General features: G+C 52.0%; 1 protein-coding gene across 1 annotated transcript in view; it reads right to left on the reverse strand.

Moving 5' to 3' along the window:
* The window catches only part of LOC128812985 (hydrocephalus-inducing protein homolog), a 75027-nt gene that overhangs the window by 20941 nt on the left and 33576 nt on the right, over window positions 1-20510 (reverse strand). The window contains exons 21-41 of the mRNA XM_053987714.1: window positions 19980-20123; window positions 18581-18721; window positions 17790-18106; window positions 16042-16207; window positions 15452-15550; window positions 14544-14753; window positions 12902-13030; window positions 10305-10482; window positions 9576-9781; window positions 8715-8848; window positions 6941-7077; window positions 6182-6303; window positions 5912-6094; window positions 5402-5554; window positions 4106-4342; window positions 3662-3860; window positions 3020-3187; window positions 2552-2716; window positions 1311-1450; window positions 744-872; window positions 265-469 (exon numbers count right to left, since the gene is read on the reverse strand). Coding sequence (XP_053843689.1) covers window positions 265-469; window positions 744-872; window positions 1311-1450; window positions 2552-2716; window positions 3020-3187; window positions 3662-3860; window positions 4106-4342; window positions 5402-5554; window positions 5912-6094; window positions 6182-6303; window positions 6941-7077; window positions 8715-8848; window positions 9576-9781; window positions 10305-10482; window positions 12902-13030; window positions 14544-14753; window positions 15452-15550; window positions 16042-16207; window positions 17790-18106; window positions 18581-18721; window positions 19980-20123 — 3562 coding nt within the window. The remainder of the gene's footprint in view (window positions 1-264; window positions 470-743; window positions 873-1310; window positions 1451-2551; window positions 2717-3019; window positions 3188-3661; window positions 3861-4105; window positions 4343-5401; window positions 5555-5911; window positions 6095-6181; window positions 6304-6940; window positions 7078-8714; window positions 8849-9575; window positions 9782-10304; window positions 10483-12901; window positions 13031-14543; window positions 14754-15451; window positions 15551-16041; window positions 16208-17789; window positions 18107-18580; window positions 18722-19979; window positions 20124-20510) is intronic.

The raw sequence follows: 20510 nt of genomic DNA on the forward strand, positions 1-20510 counted from the left end.
CCTGGCTTAAGTGCACCAAGGCTGAGGAGAGTTGTTTGTCACTGAGCTACAGCAGCTGACACTTGTGCCCAAGATTTAATGTTAGAGATTAAGGTGAGTCTTTAAACCTCAGATCTCCTGCAACTCTGAGATGAGTGCTGGTTACACTGAGGCAGAAGGTGGAAAGATTAATAAAAACATTTCTTACAAGCTCTGCTGCAAACCCAGATACACAGAGATAAGGTTGAGGGCTTGAGAGAGAAGATTTGAGAGGAGATATCTCACCTTCCTTCTCTCTTTCAGCTTCCTCCCTCTTTCTTTTAGCTTCATCCTTGGCTTTCCAAGAAGCATAATCCTGATGCAGGTTCACCATGTAGATATGATGACAATTCTTGACAGCTCTGAGTACACAGAGCAGAGAAGATTCCAGGCTGCTTGCAAAGAGGCTTTCCAAGCCATCAAAGACCACTCCCTTGTAGCAGTCTTTACACTGTGAATAAAGGGAAGAGCAAGTCAGCCATTGCACGCGGGGGGCTCGCAGCTGTACCATATAAACCCAGATGTCACCAGCTATCCTTGTTCCAAGAGCAGCTTGGATCTGTCCTTAGGCTCTGCCAACTAAGGTCAGCTGCAACTTGCCCCAGGGCTCCCTGCACACAGTCCAGGATCCTCCAGCAGCACGTACAGACCTCCTCCTCTCCGAGTTGTACGCCAGTGCTGTCTCTCCGGAGCAGGAATGTCTCCTTTTCCCCCACCCCACACACCTTCAGCCTCTCACTGAGGATGTCCACCAGCAGGTCCTCGGGCAGCACACAGCTCAAGCAGTTCAGCTCTTCCCCATGACTGCTGCTGATGTTCAGCTGCTGCGGCGCAGGAGCAGTGGAAACTGTGAACTGCAATGTGAGCCATTGTAAGGAAAAGAAACCACGGTGGAAAGCCCTGAACAACTCCCACTGCTGGGCTTGGAGCTGGGGCTCCTCCCTGGTGGAAACTAGAACAACCCTGCAGTGCAGGCTGCGGGCTCCAGGGGATGGTCCTGGAGGGCCCATGCCTTGGGCAGCAGACAATGCCTTGGGCTTGCAAGCCCCCAGTGCAGCCTCCTAGCACTTTGCTCACTGCCTGCAGCCACACTAGCCAGGACTGCACTTTGCCAGCAAACCATTGAGAGCCAGTGGAGCTGTCTGCCAGAGCACATTCCCAGCCCAAGTCACGGCACTATGGACCCACATACCAGGCCCTGGCTGGCACAGAGCCTCCACTGTAAGCAGCCCCTGCCCATCTCAAAGACAATGCAAAGGTCCCAGACATCAACCAGGGCAGATGATGTTTACCTTGGTGTCCTTTATGTTGGGTTTGCTGGCTGGCTCCTTCTTTTGTGCTGGAGGGTTCTTGCCTTTGGCATCCTTCTTGTTGAGTTTTTCCCCAAAGGCTTGTTTATTCTTGGTCTGAGCAGTGAGCTGAGACTTTTTACCTGCACATGGGACAGATGGTTCAGGGGGGCTTTGAAAAGCAAGTAGGCACCTTTCCCTACAACAGGCACAACCTTGGGCCCTGGAAGGAACATGTCACTTTTTCCCCAGTCTGCTGGGCACTGGCAGCACTATTTCCCAGAAGCATCTCCTTCCCTGCTTCTCTTACCAGCAGGTAAAGCACACCATCCCATACTTGATTTTAAAGCCAGCACTATGTCCTTCCTAACAACTGTGCACTGCTTGCACAGCAGTTCCCCTGCAGATCAAGCCAAAGATTCATCCTCCAGGAGTATTGTTCCCATATACTGCACCCATCCAGCATTCTCCTGTGGAGACCTGCAGCCCTGCCCCACTTGCATCACCTGTCTCCACTGAAGCTAAATCCTCCTGTGGGAAAAGCCCAGCTGGGACCCAGACTCTTCTCCCTTCCACCAGCTCCCAACTCAGCCAGGTTCAAAACTGAGCAAAGCAAAACTTCCCCCTGCACCGAGCCAGGTCTGGCCTCACCCTGCAGAGCTCAGGGTACCAACTGCCCAGGAAGTTTCGTAGAAGTCTCCAGTCTCACATAGAGAACAGCCCAACATGCAGGAGCTGTGTAACCTGACAGTGGCCATAGGTAAATCTTTGGAGAAAAGAGCTCATCTGGAGCATGTCTCTCATTGGAAATTCCTCTGGGAGGCTGTCCTTCCTTCCCTTCCTCTCGTTTGCAAGGTTATACTTATAGTCAGTCTTCCTGTGGCTTAATGAGCCACTTCAGAAGGCTTTTTCTTTGTTAAAGTGGGCAGCAGTTCTGCCTGCTGCCCATGAGGAGCAAGCTCGATTCAGCTTTGAGGAAATACAAAATCCTTGGGAAAGAGACAGGTTCACTACCCCTAGAAAAACAATCATGTGCCAAGAATGGTAGCAAAGGGAAAGACTAAAGAACCCCTGACTGAGCCCTTAAAAGTGAATTTTTTTTTTTTTTTAGACTAGCCAGAGATGCACTTCAGCCATGTTCCCTAAGAGACCCAAGGACTGAAAAACTGCTGCTCTGAGTAAGCAGAAGTGGACAGTCATGGTGGGTTTCTCAAGCACTGGCTCTGGGTCCTTGCCAGCATTACCTTTGTCTTTGCCTTTTGTCTCCATGGCAGCCTTAGTGCAGAGCTCCCGGGCACAGAGCCCTGCTGGGCTCCCATCGTTGGCCATGGCCTCTTTCACCACGGTGTCAATGGACACGTAAGCAGCATCATAATACTGACACAGGCCTGCTGCTATCTCTGTCTTTCCTGAGAGAGAGAGGGGGACTGCTTGGTGACACTGGCACAGGAGGCACTACAGGGACTACAGGCCCTGGAAAAATCTCCAACAAGATTTCAAAGTTAAAAGGGCAGTGGGACAGCAAGTGTCCCTCCAGGGGAGGCCATGGGGGAGGCAGCTGCAGCGTGGGTACAAGCTCTGAAGTCTAGAGCCAAGAGGATCATCTCCATGTCCTGTTCAGCTGAGGAGTTTGCCTTAAGCACCATGGCCCACCAGGATGCGTTCCTCCTGCTTGCCCCTCTCCCTGCAGCCCTGGGATGCAGCTGACATACCTGTCCGGGGTGGCCCATGGAGGATGACAACAATCCCTCTGTGCTGCTGCGCTTCACGCCTCTCTGAAGACGGGTCAATGCCCAGGTGGCGCATGACAGCCCGAGAGATGGGACTGCCAGTCACTTTCAGCATGGACTCAGGACAGAATGTGAGAGTCCTGCGATGTGCTGCAGTGCAAACCAGGGGGAAAAGTCAGCCTCCTGCCGACATTTGATCCTCACCATCCTCCCCATCTCCTCAGATCCCAGGAAAGGAGACTTGGTGAAAGCAAGATGAGCTTGTTCTTTTGTTGCTAGGAAGGTGCAAATATAAAAGAGCCAGTGATATTAGACTTGGTCTACTGGCTGAAGAACTCATCCAATCCTAGTCTTTGTGGCTAAGAGACACAAGGGAATATCCTGATTATTTCCCCAGTCTGTGGCAGGCAGATAGGAGCTTGCTTTGGCTACACTCAGGGTTGGTAGAGGATGCCACAGCCCTTCAGCCAAGAGTTCCTCCACCAAGCTGGGGAACAGGCAGTTGCTAAAAGCATGGGTTTTCCCTGGAGAGCAAGGTGACAGAGAGTTCAGGGTGTATGGGCTGGAGTCCCAGCTGTGACCACAGTCAAAACAGACACCCCAAACCCTCACTGTTCTTCTGACCTGCTGCTGCCTTGCCCTTGGCCTCAGCCTCAGCCCCCGCCGTGGCCTCTGCCATGGCCTTGAGCTCTGCCTGTTGGGCCTTCGTCGTCTTTTGTGCTTCATGGTCCTCCAGCCCCTCTGGGGACAGCGTCTCACCCACAGCACATGGAGGCATAAAAAAGCTCTTTTGATACTCAGACCTCACTGCCATCCGCAGGATCTGTTTATGTAGGGAAGAGAAAACATACTCAAGATTCCTTTTCTTGCCTTTCATCACACAGACTCAACAAACCCATTTTCTGTCTTCCTCCCAACAGCCAAAACTATTTAAGTCCTCCCACAGCATGTCAGCAGAGTTGGCTTTGCCCTGGGGATTGCCTCCATCTCCCTGGCACAAGCCTAGGAATGCTGGAGTGCTGAGAAGCTTGGGCAGCATGCACGTGGGGACCAGATCTGCCTTCTCACCTTCTCCTCAAGGTACTGCTCATCAAAATCCAGGGAGTAAAACTCAATGGGGAAGTTGCATGGGTTCTTCACCACTGCTGTGGCCTCCACCCCATCGCTGTCCACCAGCACCCATCCCATCTTTAGTGCTGGGGGGCTGAACTCCAACCGTGGCTCCAGACCTTCTCCTGAGAGGTGCAGCTTTAAGTGACTGCTGCTCCCACAAATGTTAAGCTTCAGTTCATTCTTGTAAGACCTCTGAAAAGAGGAAAGTGCAGAAAACACATCCATGAAGTCCCAGGTGACAGGACCCCAAATACCACAATGCTTGCCCCAAGGTCAGGGTGTTATCAGTCCCTCCAAGGTGAATGGAAACCAGATATTTACTTCTGCTAGGGACTACAGCATCTGTAGTAGTCTGGGTCTGAGCAACTGGGATGAATCCTGGTGTGCACTGTAACTGGGTATTTGGTAGCAGATGGATGTACGACGGACTGTCAGGTGTTTTCACCTGGTCATGCAGGAGTGCAATGCTCATGGGAAGGGCCCTCGGGGTTACAGTGTCCAGACACAGTCCTGGCACTGCTGCATCAGGCAAACACCAGCTCCAGGAGAGAGGCAAATGAGCTCTCACTGGCCAGAAATAAGGCTCATCTTCTCTGCTTAGTGCTTGGCTCTGGTCAAAGCCAGACAGAAGATGGTTACATCTCTTGAGCAATTAAAAGATCCCTGGGACTGTTTGTGGGCACAGAAGCACTTGTGTCCATGCTGGTACACACTGCCAGTTTCCAAGACCCAGCGGCCACAGGTAAACTACTTTAGGGAATGCTCCATCCTTTAAAAGTTGAATCCCCAGCTGCATGGCAATGTGCAGGCAGGCCAGAGCCCCAGGCACTGCTGGCAGCACACCACTACAGGTCCCGCCGTGCCCAGAAAGGTGTGTGGTGGCTGTTTTGTCTGTCAGTCCTGCAGCAGGATGAGCCCAGACTGGTCATTCCAGGATTATCCTCTGTGAGTGGGCAGCTGCTCTGCACCGAGTGTTGCAGCTGCAAACACAGCCAGGCAAGGGGGAGGCTGAGGGGAGTTGAGCACATCCCCTCCATGTGCTGAGGGGCAGCCCTCTATGCAAGCTCCCTGTGGGGATTTCAAAGCACATCTCACAGGAGTGCTGTGTGGGGTGAACTGAGCCACACTGAGTATGATAGGCCTTGCAGAAAGCTCCCTGTGAAGGCAGAGCTCATACCAAACACTCCGCACCAGGCCCTCATTTCCAGATAGCCCTGACAGGCCTCCTGGGCTGACACCTGCCAATCTCACCTCCTCCTTGGGTGTAAACCGGATTTGCAAGTTCTGCCATCTTCCTGCACCAAGGGTTCCTTTGGAGGGCGTCACTTCAAAGGGACAGGGCTCATCCTCCAGCGCCTGCCGCTTCTGACGTACAGCTGGTGTCATGTATTTGAGGTGATTGCTCTGGGCACAGAAACCAATTGTGTGAGGTCCCCTCATGCTCCGAGACACTGATATGGTACCCACAGCCAAACCAAGTGTGGCCCCAAAGCCTAGAGCTGGAGGGAAAACCTGTAGACAGGGCAGGCAGATAGGGAACTACTTGTCCTGAGAGGAGGAGGAATGGGTGAAGATGGCAGAAAAGCAAAGCATCAGCTAATGGAACAGGTCCAGGCAAACCAGCCTTGATCCAGACCCTCATAAGCTTCCTCAAACACGCTGTAGACCCAAGTGCTCAGGCAGCCACAGGACCAGAAAGGGCAAGAGTCACAAAGAAAACCCAACCAAGAAGTTACGTGTTCAACATCGCCTGTGCTTTACCTTCGGAACACGCTTGATGGACCATTTGCAGGGTACTCGGTAACAGTTGTAGAGTCGGATGGTCTCGACCTGGCACTGCCCAACGAGGACGTCAGAGAAGTGCAGTCTGTTCTTGGAGAGTTCGAGCGACATTTCAGACACAGTGGCATGGAGGCGGATGTTATACGTGGGGCCTTTTGTCACCTGGAGAAGGACAGAGAATTCAGTGGAGGGTGCAGGTGACATCTGCTGCTGTGCCCAGCCTGCTGCCTGTCCCAAGAGCTGTGGTACCTCTATGGGCAGCAGCACATTCACATCACCCTGCGGCCGCCAGGCACTTTCAAAGCGTACGTCAAACGTCTTGGTGTAGCTGTGGGGCAGGCTCTGCACCTCGTCCAGGTCCACGCTGAAACCTTGAAGAGATGAACACAAAGCAGCTGAGATGCATGAGAAACACAAAATGTGTCATAAGCATGTTAGGGCCTTACAGGTGTCCTGGCTGAGAGGTCTGGGGAAAGCCCCACGCCGTGCTGTGACCTGGACAAAAACTTAAGAGTGCTCCTGAACACCCCTCAGACACAGTGAGCACAGTGTGATGGAAGTGCAGCCTTGCCTCAAGGCCTCTTTTGGAAACATCTTTTGATCCACCTGAGGATCTCACAGGCTGTTTCCTCAATAAAGGCTGAATACAGGAGCTGTGACAGTGTGAACTCCAAACAAAGCACTTCCAAAACACAGTAGATCCTACTGGTTGGCAAAACAAGCCCACAGAGTGCTCATAGAAACTTGATGCTCGTGGGAGCCAAGGGCAGAAGATGCTGAGAGGTGACCAGGGTGATGAGCCCATCTGGCCTCTGCACAGAAGCATTAGGGCAGTCACAGGCAGACCAGGTCCCTGGGCATGGCTGGCCAGGAGAGTTCTGCCTCTAAAGCTCCCAGCAGGGGCACTGAGAAGAAAAAGCTCAGAAACCTCCCCAAGTTCAGTGGCTTCAGCTAATCTGTCTGAGACACCTCCTTCAAGCCCACAGGAAGTGTCTCTAGCACGCTTACCTGTGTCCTGCAGGACAGACAGATCAACCTGGAAGGACACTGGGATCTGCCCAGGGTTGGTGATCTCCAGAGTTCTTATCTCAGTGTAACCCTTATGGACAGTGCCCATGTCCAGGACATACTCGGGCAGCTCAACTCTGCAAGGAGGAGTAAGGACAGTCCTTAAACCACAGCCTGGCTACACATCCAAGTGGATGGAGGATACAAATACAGTGGCAATTTCTTTATTCACTGCTGTAAAAACTCAGCTCAAACCCATGAAACCCATGGCCTGACCACCTGGCAATGACTTTGGGAAGTAAGGAGGAGTGCAGGTCCTAGGTTTTATCAGCTACTAATGGTACCTGAAAATAAAATTAGTTGAAAATGGACACTGGCCACAGCTCCTCTACCATGAAAACCCGGTGTGAGTACACTAGCTCTCCTCTGGTCTCAATGAAACTACCTAGCCTGGTGTTGTGGTGTGATTTCATGGTTTACCCCAGGATCAGATTCCTCCCCTGAAGGTGTCCTCCCAGGTGTGTCAATCACTCCTCCTTTCCCCATCCTGACCCCTGCTGAGCACTGTCAGTCACTCCTGGCATTCCAGAAGTGCATCCAGTGATTGGGCAGATTCAAAAGATGCCCTCCACCCCCAGGGGGCATTGGGCCATCCAGGTGTCCTTTGTCCCTTGACACCTCCTCTCCTGTACCTGGTTGGTGGGCTCCCTATCCCTTCCCCTCCTCCCCTCCCCCAGGTAAAAGAGCGAGCAGCCGCACGGTCCGGGAGTTCTGATGGAGCAGTGACTGAATTCGGAGTTCTGTTTGGAGCTGTTGCTACATTCAGGGGCCTGTGGGCCAGAATAAAAGCTCTGGATTAAACCCTCCATCAGAACCGACTCCTTTCCTTCACCATCGCCTTAAAGGATTCTCCGGCAGCGGGAAACCCGAGGAGCGGACCCTGTGCGAGAGGAGGCTCCATCCTGCCGCCACCTGAGCTCCGGCACGCCTGGACTTGTCTCCACGCGCCCAGCTGCAACATCCAGCTAGTCAAAGGTGTCTCTGGGGTGAAACACCACAGTTGCCACCATTTGGTCCAGCAGCAGGGGCCAGACAAGCCAGGGCATATCCCATTCACTATACTGGGGCCTCCAATAGCCTGGTATATAGCCTGAGGCTGAAATTGCTTTGGGGCTTAGGAACAAGATTTGCCAGCACAGGAAATCTTCATTGCTCTGCAACCAGATCATATGATCTGTTCTGCAGAGCATCTTCTTCCTGAATTGAAGCCTCCCGTGCTTGTGCTGCATCATGATGGTGCAAAGAGATGGACCAAGTTACCTGGATAAGCCCTGCCACCCCACCAGGATTCAAACCATCTGATTTTGGGTTTTAAAGGGTTTGCTGATATGTGCAGCTCCCTTCTGCTTTTGTTTAGTGTACTCTGTTAGCTGGAACCAAGATATCAGCAGGGAGCTGTTTCTTTCAGAGCTAGTCAGCAGGAACAGAATTTATGCTGTCTGGAAGGGCTTGAAGGTCTGCACTGGCTCCCCCAGCTCCAGGGACAGAGCCCCACAGCTGTGGGGAGCTGAGCAGTCCAAAGCTCAGCGTGGTGCTGGGGAAGGGAGGACACTCTGCCGCTCCCATGTAGCGTGTCACAGCCGCCGGGACCAGACCCTTTCTGCAGTCCAGGCTATTCCCAGCTCTGCAGACACAAGGAGCTCTCAGGAGAATGGGGCATAGCTGGGTGCTCCCCACGAGGCACCTGGAGATGGGGCTGGAAGGCCCTACTCACTTGACAAGACTCTGGCACAGCTCCTTGTCAGGGAACCTGCTCTTCAGGGGATAGTACATGCGCTTTTGCTGCAGCTCCAGAGAAGCCTTCTCTATCAGCATCCTCACAGTGTTTATCTGTAGCTGAGTGTTTGGCTGAGGAAAGGGAAGACAGTGGCTGGTTAGCAAAGGTCCTTCCCAAGGCCCAGCTTGCACCTGAGAAAGGATCCCACCCTGCTCTCGTTGAGAGGGGGTGTGGGGTCCTCCTGTCTGGCTGCTCAGTGTCTGTGACACCTCCTGCTCTCTTAGGCAGGACCTCATCTCCAGGGAAGTAACTCCAGCATCTTTGCCTGCCCAGACACTGTTAGCAAAGCTGATCTGGCCAGGCAGACAGACCAGCCAGGAACCTTCCAGAGCTCCAGATACTTGCCTGCCCCCAGCCAGTACCGAGGCAGCTTGGACAAAAACTGTCTGGAAAGGGAACCAGAAGAAGCTGGTGCCTCTTGGAGATGAGCACTGCCAGCACAGCCCCAGGGCACAATCAGGCAGCCGCTGTTTGGGTCTGTAAATCTGGCAGGGCTTGGGTTGGGACCAACAAACTCCCCAGCAATGACCTGCATCTCCTTGAAAGCACCATCAACTCCATCCCTGGAGCATGGCTTTCAGGACCTCTCCCTAGGGTAGCCAGGAAGCTGGTGCAGCCCCAGAAGAGACCATGAGCAGAGTGGCAGCCCTAGGGGCAATGCTGGAGTGACACAAGGTTGTCAGTGGGCAGGGAGGTCCCAGGTGCCATCAGGGCACCGGGGAGCTGCTGTGGGCTACCAGGGGCTCAGGTGATATGGGGAGGGTGGCATGTGCCAAACAGGGCTGCAGCTGTTCTTACAACGGTGCCAGAGCCAGGCACGCAGGGCTTCAGGTTCCGAGTCTTTGGAATCAGAGTCTTCAAGGTTTGAGTCGTCGGGGTCTGAGATTTCAAGGTCTTGGTCTTCAGGCTCTGAGTCTTCTTCTGAACAACTGATTTATTCCTCTGACTGTATTGACACAGGGGTTTTACAAGCTGTTTCAGAGGCTTCTTATATTTTTCATTTCCTGAAGGAAGAAAACATCCACGAAGAGAAGTGTGAGCAAAGTGCCAGTCCCATTTCAGCTGGGAAGTCCCTGCCTCCCAACACTGATTTCTTCCAGAAAGAAATCCCTCAAACCATCTATGGGAAGTGTATGCTGCTGCTCCTCTCTGAATCCTCATGTTTGCTCCCACCCATCTCCCTCCCCATCAAGAAGCATCTCATCCCCTGCAATGTCACGCAAATCCAACCCTGCCAGAAGCCCTGCCAGCCTCTCTTACAGCTTTCCCAAGCCTTTCAGTCTAGCCATCATCCTTCAGGACCCTGCCAGATGTGCTGGCAAGCTCTGCTGGATGGTTCCTGGGACAAAGCCCACATGGGATCCTCTGCTCAAGACTCATGAAGCAACCAGGGGGCTTGACTTGGCAGGACTTGGGAGTCCTGCAACCCTCCAGGCTTGGTGGAGGTTGGCATGAGCTGCCCTATGGGCATATGGTAGGGAACAAAACCAGAGGGGCCCTTTCTGGGGGCAGACAGGCTGTGCTCACCTTTGATGTTCCAGGGTAGGTTCACAGTGATCATGGGAAAAAATGCTTCTCCTTTCAGGAGGATATTTTCCAGGTCCAGGTCACCCACTTTAAGCTGATAAGTCCTGCTGAAGGCTCCTGGTAATCCTGGCATGTAAGAGAATTTCAGCACTTGCTTCTCCCCAGGTGCAATGGAGCCCTGCAGGGACAGGAGAAGAGGGAGGGAATGCATCAGAGTGTTTGATGGGGGATGGCTCAGGGGACAAACAGGCTGGGGACACAGAGTCTCATCTAGAAGAAGCCATCAGACCACATCACCTTCGTGATAAACATACTACAGTGTTGGCTTTCACAACTGTTAGAGTAAATACTATGTGTTTTATAATGTTGACTTTTGTAAAAGAAGTTTCACTAAAGTTTAGAGTTCTTTTAATGCAAATGGTGTGTTGTGATACCAATGTTAGTGAAAAGTTGTTGTAATATTAACATTTAACCAATGAAGGAATAGAAACCTGTTGAATGTGTTGAAAATAACAAATGACCGGGACCAGGACAACTGCACATGCTCCAAAAAGGCAGGACAGAGGAGGAACGATATCAAAATAGTTCAATATGTATAAGCATTTGTAAATATGTATTAGGCTGATGCAATAGCCAGGGTATATAAGGGGTGTTGCTATGTTGACTGGTGTGCCTCTGGCTGTGGCTAAGCATCCAAGCCAAGCACCCAGCGCTGTTACTTCTGTTTTGCTGACTTTGTACCCTATTGTCTCTAATTTATTAAATTTTCTTTAAATTTTAACTGAGGAGTGGCCTTCGTTTCTCACAACTTCTACTTTCTTTGTGCCCAAAAAGTTGAGCTTCTGACCCCAGGGTGCCATGTGTCCTCCCCAGGGCTCATAAGGCTGCAGCCCCAGCACAGCCTGATGTGAGCACAGCTCTGCTGCTTATGGGCATTGCCCTCTGCCAGCAAGAGCTCGCCTCATCAAAAAAAGGCTCTTCTGCTGCCGCTGGGGAAGGGAAGTCCCTGCTCTCAGCAGGGCCAGCAGCTCCTCTCGTCCCTTGTAGGAGACAGGCATGAAGAAATGGAAAGTCAATTAGCTTCCTCTTCCCACTGCAAGGAGGGACCAAGGCAGAAGTGCTGCTTTGGCTCAAAAACATCCAGGCAGGACTGAGAAGCTTGGACAGCAGTGGGATGCTGCTAATTTTTCTCCCTGCTCTTCCAGCCCCACTGCTCCCTGGCCCCCTCACTGCCCCACAAAGCTGCTACACAGCAACAAAGCTGGAGGAGGCAGGGACCGGCAAGCCTACGTAAGGGATATGTGATCACACAGCCTGGGTAAGGTGACCCTCAGAAATGCTCCAGTGCCAGCACAGCCTGAGATCTCAGCCGTCGGGGTCTGCAGAGTGACTGTGAGCAACCAATTAAATTTTTAGTTATGCCACAACATATGTTATAAACACACTTTCTGACATGGGGTGAAAAATTACTATAGGGGCTGTAGATGTGCTGAGAGCCTTAACACATCCCATGTATAAAGGAGATTGCTGGGAGACAATGCAGGCAGGCTCTGTGTCTGGGGGGCTGCAAGAGACCTCCCCTTTGGAGGCAGGCAGACCCCGAAGGCCGGGAAAATTTTGCCCGTCTGACCCATCTTCTAAAAATTTTTTCCCATGTGACCAGTAATCTTCCTAAGAGGGCTGAGTTATGGGATGAATCTTAGCATATACAAGCAGTTAACACTGCCAGTTTTTCCCCGCCATTTTTGTTTTTTTTTTTGTTGGTCTGGGAGCACCCGCAGGGTCCGGCTCCCTGCAGAGCCACTTCTTCCCTGTCTGTCTACGCAGCTGTCGGCGCTTCCCCGCTCGCCACGGCAACCCAGTGCTCCGCTGCCTCCCAGAGGGAGCAGCGGCCGCGCCCCGACTGTGACAACTGACAAGCTGCGGCTGCTGAGCCCAGCCCGGCCGCGGCCCGCGGGACAGCCGGCCCCGCTGCCGGCGGATGGAGCCCGGCCCGCGGGACAGCCGGCCCCGCTGCTGGCGAACGGTGCCGCTGCACCGCACGCTCGGTGCGGCTGGCAGCACACTTGCTCCACCTGCCGAGCAGGACCCGACAGAGCGGACCAGCGTTCTAGCGGTAACGCTCTGTCTCTGTCCTCTGTTGCTCCCTCCGTTTCTCGTTTTCTCTGTCTGCTCTCTTTTCTGTCCCCTTCTGATCGGGACCATACCCTTTCTTTATCAATGAACAGTTTTCAGATACAATACTTCTTGCGTTTGTGCCTTATTTTCATCTGAGAAACCTATCAAAAAGAATTCTCCTCTACTCCCCTTACAGCAGGACAGACAGTGACCAACACACTTGTGCCTCCCGCCCATGTCTGCCTCTGACAGCAGAGCCACCCACCAGGCAAGGCCATGGGGAAGTCAATCAGGAGAGCCCTTGTTTGACCTTCTCTGCCCCCAGCAAAAGTTGCTCACAGCCCCCTCTCTCTCATGGCTGGGTTTGGGGTTTTCCCCTCTGACTTTTTTCCCCCTTTCCGCCCCACCCCCTCTTTTTTCCCTTTAACTCTCCTGGGCCACCTGGCACAGGGCTGGGGTCAGTCCCTTGTGCTACTTACAGTGGTGGGCTTGACCAGAAACACGCCAGGCAGACGCTGGTCGGCAGTGCTAGGCTTTAGCACCCAGTTGAATTCAATCTTGCCAGTGTTCGCCAGGGTGATCATGCTGTGACCAATTTCATTAAACATCTGGAGAGAAGGCACAGGAGCAGGAAGTTACAAACCCAGGCCTGCTGCTGGGAATCTCCTTCCTCTCTCCTGGGCTTGGAAGCAGACACATCATGGGAGCAGGGACCAGGGAGGAGATCAGGGCACTTGGGAACCCCAAGGCACAGGGCACCTGCACAGGACCAGGGATCTCTGGCAGCACACAGAGGTCTGGTAACAACCATGTGAGGGCCAGCAATAAATGAACCAGGGGACACAGGCCCTCTGCACTCTGAGGGGTCACCAACAGCCAGGAGAAACAGAGACAGCACCGAGGCATTCCAGAAGAAAAGGCACCTACATGCAAGTATTGGCAAGCAACATACATGCAACAAGGGAGTCACACAGGGCAACACAGACAGGGCCAGCAGCTGGAAATATCTGTGGGCTTTCAACTGGAAAAGAGTGAACTGGGGATTATTCTGGAACAATCTCTCCAAATATAGTGACTGGAAGCCCAACTTCTTCCCTTGATTGTTGTGTGGATTAAGCAAGAGCTTTAGACAAGAGCATCTCCTTGGAGGTCAGGCTTTAGGCGTGGATCAGCAGAGAGATGTCTCATGGACACACCCCTCAGAGCACCCCCACTGGGGCCCTGCCTGCCCCAGGAGGCAGTCTTAGGTACCCTGAAAAAGAGGCACTCCCAGCATTTTGGAGAGGCTTGGAGATGGCCATTTTAAACCAGCTTGGATGCCAGATGTGTCCCTCAAAGGTTATACTTTCAAGCCCCAGAGCCAACAAAGGGGCTGGGAAGGGGAGGGAGCCCTGGACCAAGGTGGGCAGGACCCCACCAAGGCAAGGAGCTGTGCCTGTTTATTTTGCAGTTGCAGTTTCTGTTTATTTTATTGGTTTATTGTAAAATAAGTTGCTCTATAGTACCTCCATGTTCTCCCCAAGTTGGTTCATCCCTGATTTGTACCCTGCCTCAATGCTGTCCCTCATGCCATTCCCTACCCCTTGTTCCAGCTCTTTCCGTGCCTGTCAAAGCAACCCAGCCCCCTTATTCCCAAACCTCTGCCACTCTTACCCTGGGCCAATCCCTGACTGCAACACCCCTTTGGAATTCCCCTAAACTTCAATGCCCCATTGGCCCATGTGACTTTACCTTTCCTCCTCCTGCCCTATCCCAAACAAATGATGTATTCCCTTTACTCCTCCCCTGAAGACTCCCCATTGGACAATTGCTTGTAACCGCCCCCTAAGTTGTAATAGTATAAAAACCCATGCACTAAGGTACTTGGGGCTCTTTGCCTTGCTCCTTTCACTTAAAATAAAATTTTCCCTGTGGAGCCTCAAGACAGAGAGCCTCCTCCTTACTCCTTTGCCTGGTCCCTGTTATGGCTTGTATCTAGCACTGTAGAGCAACTGGCTCTAAAGCTTCTGCCTCTGGCAAATCCCTGCACCAAGGCAGTTCCCCACTCCTGGCACAGCACCGGAGTTTCAAGAGCTAGCCTGGGTTCCAGTGGGCTGCATCACCAGGGGAGGCGTGTGGTACCTGAGAGCCACAGTTGATCTCCCGGGAGCTCAGGGAGTAGCTGACACGTGAGGCCTCTCCGGTCACCACCACCTCGTAGGTGGGGCCTCCTTCCACGTGGCACAGCGCCGTGACATTGCAGATGGTGTTGAGGTGGCCAGAGAAGGTGAAGGAGACCTGCTGGCTCTCTCCCGGCTGCAGCACACCTGACACTGGCACGATACTGAAAGCCTGGAGGACAGGAGAGATTGAGGTGTTGAGAATGGAAACAGATGCACAAGAGCATCTTGGAGCAAAGTGCAGCTGTAGCCAGAGGGGCCTATTCCTCAAACACAGCCAGAATCACCCTAATCTCATCCTGCATCGGTGCCACTGACCAGTGGAAGGACAATGGGAAAAATCTCTCATACTCAGGGATGAATGCATGAATTAATACATTACATTAAAGTGAACTGGGATGTCTCCAGGCAGTAGAAATTCTCTCTGATTCACAACTTATTCTCTCTGCTGCCTTTAAAAAGCATTTTTTATTGCTTTTAGAAAAGGGGGAGACTCAGAGTGAGAGCTCTTGGAGCTCAGGGAAGGACTCCAGCCCAGCTCATCTGACTTCTGAGGCTTTTCTCCTCTCTCTCTGATTTAAATGCTGCTTTCTTAAGGTGCCTCAGCAAAAGCTCCTGCAAAAATTTCCTATGAGATGAGGTCCAGGAGGAGCAATGCCCGCCACAGGTGCTGCACAGCATTCTTGGGCAGCCCTACAACATGTCCTGCACTGCCTCTCCAGCAACCAGTGGCTCCAGCAGCACTTTGTGATGGGCCTGGAGGGACGTGAGGCCCCTCTGCGGGCAATGCAGAGGGCCACCAGTGGGACTGGGAGCTACAGCCCTGCTTGCCACACTGACAATGGGCAAGTGAGACAGATTCCCTCTTACCTTCTCTGCTTCAAGAGGAGTGTGCGGTATGTCCACGGAGCACCTGAATCCTGCCAACCCTAGTGGGACGTAATGCCCTCCACTAGTTTGTGGTGGCACCTGAAAAACAAGCCATTTTCTATGCTAGGAGGAAGAGACAGCCACTTTGCAAAGTCTCAGGTTATAAGACAGCTTCAGGGCCACCAGTGCAATACCAGCTCTCGGGTGAAAGCAGACACCTGGAAACAGGTAGTCTGGCTGGGCTGGGAAGAGGGTACATGGAGATCAGGACTCATCACAGCTTGCTCTGGGAAGGAAGCCGGAGGTCTTACCATGATGCTGCAGCTAAAAGCCTCATCTTACATTGTGAAGGAAACAAGGCAAAAATCCCACACTCAACACAGGCCCGTAGGATCTGAGCGAGCTTCTCCAAGGAAAACTCTCCCGTTTCTCCCTCTCACACACCCCATGTCCAGCCACTGGCCCTGCTGCCCAGCCCACTGTCAGGGCAGAGGACAGCAGGGCAGCAAAAAGGGAGGTCAGCACGAGCATGGCTTCTTGGTGGCAGGCTGGGGAGGCAACACAAGCAGTAGATGTACAAGAAAATCTACCTCTGCTCCTAAAGATTGGGCAAGATCCTGTGATTCTTTCGGGGCTGTGACTGCCTCCTCCGCATTTCTAATCTTGAAGTGTCTCCATCGAGATGCTGGGCAATCCAAACAGGTTCTCTTCTCCTTTGGTGGTTGGGGTTTGAATTTAGGTAGGTAAAGCTCATATCTGGAAAATAACATAACTATGAACAGGGACCTGCAGTGGGAAGGAGGGAGGGACAGCTGCACGAGTAGCTCCTGCTCAGGATGCAGCCCCTGGGTGGGTGCTGGCACGTTGAACTGAGAAACGGTTTGATCCAGCCCTTCCCAATCCAGGCTGGAGTAGGTCCATTCTAAAGTCAGCCCAGGGATGACACTGAGGTAGCAGTGGTGCAGCAGCTGCAACTGCTTGCATTAAGGAACTAGAGAGGACAGGGATTAACACCTTGTGGGGATGCAAAAAGCACAGTGAGAGAGGAAAAGACAGAGAAGGCAAGAAAAAAGGTGAGATCTGAGGCACCAAGGGGCAGACCCAGCCAGTGACGAGCCAGCACAGCCCCCCCCCCCCCCCCCCCCCAATGCCCAACACCAGAAACTCTGCAGCTCCACCAGGTATTAATCAGGAATGTTTCCCTGACAGTGTTGGGGGGTTGGTTGACATTTTCCAACACTCCCAGATGACTCAGATCACATTCCCCATTTTAAATTGAAGCAGGTGCTCGGGGCAACTCTGCTTGTGTTTCTAATGCCACGTGAGGGACACAGTCAAGCCGTGCCTGCCTGTCACCCTGCTGAGCTGCAAGTGCTCCCCACACAGTCAAACCCGACCTGGATGCTCCGTTCCCAGACAGGCATTCAGGGCCTGTAATGACCTGCTCCCCAAAGAATCACTGCCTTTAGCTTTGTAGCTTGTTACTTAAGGCTGGGTTTCATTTCTGGATGAGGGGCTCTCTCATCATAACTCCCAAGAGATCCCTAATAATCTATTGCACTGTCTTTAGTTTTAATGAATGGTTTGGGACCATGATGCCCAGACAATGACATTTTTCCCTCTAAAGTAAAAACACTCTGGGAGGCAGGGATAGGAGATGATGCAATGAACAAGTCCTGATGTCAAACAGTACAGAACCCATAAGGGACACGTTGCAGTGGGGAAAAGTCAAAATGAGTAACAAGTGTCACAAAAAAAGGGAGTGAAGAATCCAAGGTGTCCACTGAAAGCTGACCCCTGGGAAGGAAATCCTCCTGGCAGTAAAGGAGTTGTCTCAGAAAAGAAGGAAAGGAAAGGCTGCTCTGCTGGCTGTTCAGCATCAGCCCAGGCACTAAGTGGCTCTTTCTGTGGTGTTGGGACTTTCTGGGCATCCTGCAGCACAATGCAAGGGAGGAAAGCAAGGAGCAGAGAGCAGCTCCTGCAGAGAGGACCCATCCCAAAGCAGAGGGGCCAGAAGGGCCTCCGGCAGCATTGTGGGAGCTGGAACTAGGAGCCCTTCATTAAGGTGGACACTGCCTCAGGCCACAGAGGTCTGAGAAAGCAGTTTTCACCCCAGCTTTCCTTCCCAAGGGAAACCCCTATGGGGGCTACGCAGCACCAAATTGGTGGAAAACCTATTCCCTGAGCATCCAGCCTGACCACGGCTGGTCAGAGTTATTTGCACAAGAAAAAGTCAGAAGCAGTCTGTCAGATCCTAGGCCAACAGCTTTGTTCTTTGCCAAGTACAATCAGGACACCAGCAAGAAGAGCTTCAGGGAAAGGACAAAGGTGCACATACCTCAAGTTGTTCACCTGGCTGTCTGAATGGAATGACCAGCGGTACTTGACAGGAAGTGGGCTGCGGTTGGTGATCTCCAGAGAACGCACTTCTTCAGTGCCAGCCACGATGCAGCCAAACTCCAGGGTGCTGGGCTGGATTTGGAGATTTGGGAAGTGGACTTCTCCCCGAAGGGTGATACGCTCCACAAAAGGATGGCCCCTGACCATGTCTATCTTCAGAACCCTCTCTTTTTTCCAGCTCTTAAAATCCAGCTCATAGGCTGGATCAAACGCAATGTAGAGATGACAGGTCTCCCCGACATCCACTGTCACAGGCTGCAAGGAGATGAGCAGTAATTAATCACCTGTAGGATGATGTCCCAAGGTCTGACAGCACAAAACAGTAAATGTTCCAAGTGACACCACCATGGGCTTCTGAGTTAATTTCTTTACAGCAGGGATCTGACTGCAGGCACCACAGTCTAGTCCAGGATTCCCTCAGGCCATTTTTGTGCTCAGCAGCAATACAAGGGGGTGGCTGCTGGAGAGCTGGCATGCTTTCCAGGAGACACCTTTACTGCATGGCTTGCCCAGACCCAGTTGCCTGCTCCCTTCTCCCTGTGCCTTAAAGCCAGGATGGATCTTCTCAATTCAGGTAAGATTTTGATTCCTTCAGTAGCTCTGCTGATGCAGCTCAGGCCAGCCCACTGCTGATGCTGCAGAATAAAACTTCTCAAGGAGCTCCCAACAGAAAGGCACCACCACATCCCTCCTCTTCAGACCCCACTGCAGGAGTCCAGGGCTGCTCACCTGGCCATCTGGGAGGGGCTGCTGGTCCTCATCACAGACCAGGAATGGCTGCTCCAAGTCCAGCATAAGGTCCAGTGGCAGCAGGCAGGTGTTTTTTAAAGCCAAAGGCTGGTACTGCAGCGTCAGGTCATCACTGGGTTTCTATGGAAACAGGAGAGAAGGAAAAACAGCCTCAACTAGCCATAGACCTCCTTCTGCTTCTGCTGCGTCTCACATTCTTCAGTCCCAGAAGTGCATACATCTCTATTTACCCTTTCTACCCTTCCAGGAGGTTTTTCTTTATAGCAGATGCTTCTCATGTTTAGAAACCACAGCATCCTCTGGGGGACAGGGAAACACTCCCACGTACAGATGAGGGAACAGGCCCCTGAGAGGAGGTGGCTGCTTGAACAAAGATCTAAAGCAGAAAGTGAATCCAGACCATTTGCCTCCAGTTTTGTCCTTCTATTGGGCAGAACAACACTAGATGGTCTTCACTGGCATACAGTAATTTCTCACAACCTTATTGGCTCTAGCAGCCTCATAAAAGCCTAGGCTCTTCCTTCCTGTCTATGCATTGTGCTGGGCTTCCTGCATGGTTTAGAGAAACCAGAGACTTTGGGAAACTACTTCTGGATGTACTGATATCAAACAGGTGGTGTGCCATAGTATGCCATAAATCAGTTTGTGTGTGTGGCATCGAGCAGAACCCAGGCAGAATCAGAGACAGCTGAAAAGCTTCTAATTACATCTGAAATGCCTGTTCCAGGGAGGATCCTGTACTTCAGTGGAAGCCTGGCAACCAGAGGAGAGGGCTCGAAACTACAGAAACCAAATGATGAAATGTCTTCTCTTTTTCAGACAACTTGCAGGAGACAGAAAGATGATGCTGGAGTTGGGATCCAGAGACTAAAGGGCATCTGCTCTGCCTCAGTGTTATCAGCACTGCAGCTGCAGGATGTCTGGGGGTCCTTACAAGCAGCTGAGGCTTAGGAAACTGCACAGAGCTGTACCATATAGCTATACCACAAAGCATCCATGCCAACAGCAGAGAAGCCAAAGAGACACAGGAGATGATGGGTTTTTCCTTGTCAGCCTAAGGAATTCACAGGCATCTCCATTTTTCCCAGCTTCCCTACAGCATCAGTGTACAGACATCACCGGGCCTTGGAGGATCCTCAGAGCCTCCCTTTACAGTGAGCAGAGAAACTGGCATTTCTCTGGAAGTGCCATGATCCCCCTTGGCAGTGCAGCTGTAACTGCAATTTTACTTTGGGGAAGTCAAATACCAGTCTCATCTCTAAAAGCATCTTCACTCAATTTACAAAGTACCTCAGGAAGGGTAAAGAGGAGCTTTAAAACAAGCACACAGCCCCCTCAGCCATGCTGTTAAATGCCAGGATGCAATCCAGAGACTTACCTTCTCCACCCAGAAAGAGAATTCTCTGGCTGATGCTTCTATAGAGGGGTGAATAAACTCGCAGGTAATTATAGTTTCTATTATCTTCTCTTTCTTGCTGGTTGTCCCAATGACAGCTTCACACAACACATAATCCTGCACCTCCTGCATGCAAGAGTCACTTGTCAGCAGTGGGTGGTGGTAGGGCACCCTGCAAATGCCTGCATTGGCTTATTACCCACCACCCACCACAGGCTCTATTCTTGCCACAGAGTTACGGTCACTGCCCCCTTTTCTTCCTGTGATGCAGTTTATTTATTCTGTGCTCAATTGTCTGCAACACTGCACCCCAATAACCACAAAAGGCACTTGTGAGAAACTCCCTCCCTTCACATGGCTTTTGTTTTACTTCATGCTTACCCCAGATAAACCACTTGGCACTTGTTTAATTCACTTTCTTTTTGGGCTCTTAGTCTAAGAGTAACTTATTTCTCTGCCCTTCTTTGCTGACTCATCATGCAACACTGTTTGCCCCAAAAAGTCAGTATTTCC

The sequence above is a fragment of the Vidua macroura genome, chromosome 11, assembly GCF_024509145.1.
Source record: "Vidua macroura isolate BioBank_ID:100142 chromosome 11, ASM2450914v1, whole genome shotgun sequence".
Classification (NCBI taxonomy): domain Eukaryota; kingdom Metazoa; phylum Chordata; class Aves; order Passeriformes; family Viduidae; genus Vidua; species Vidua macroura.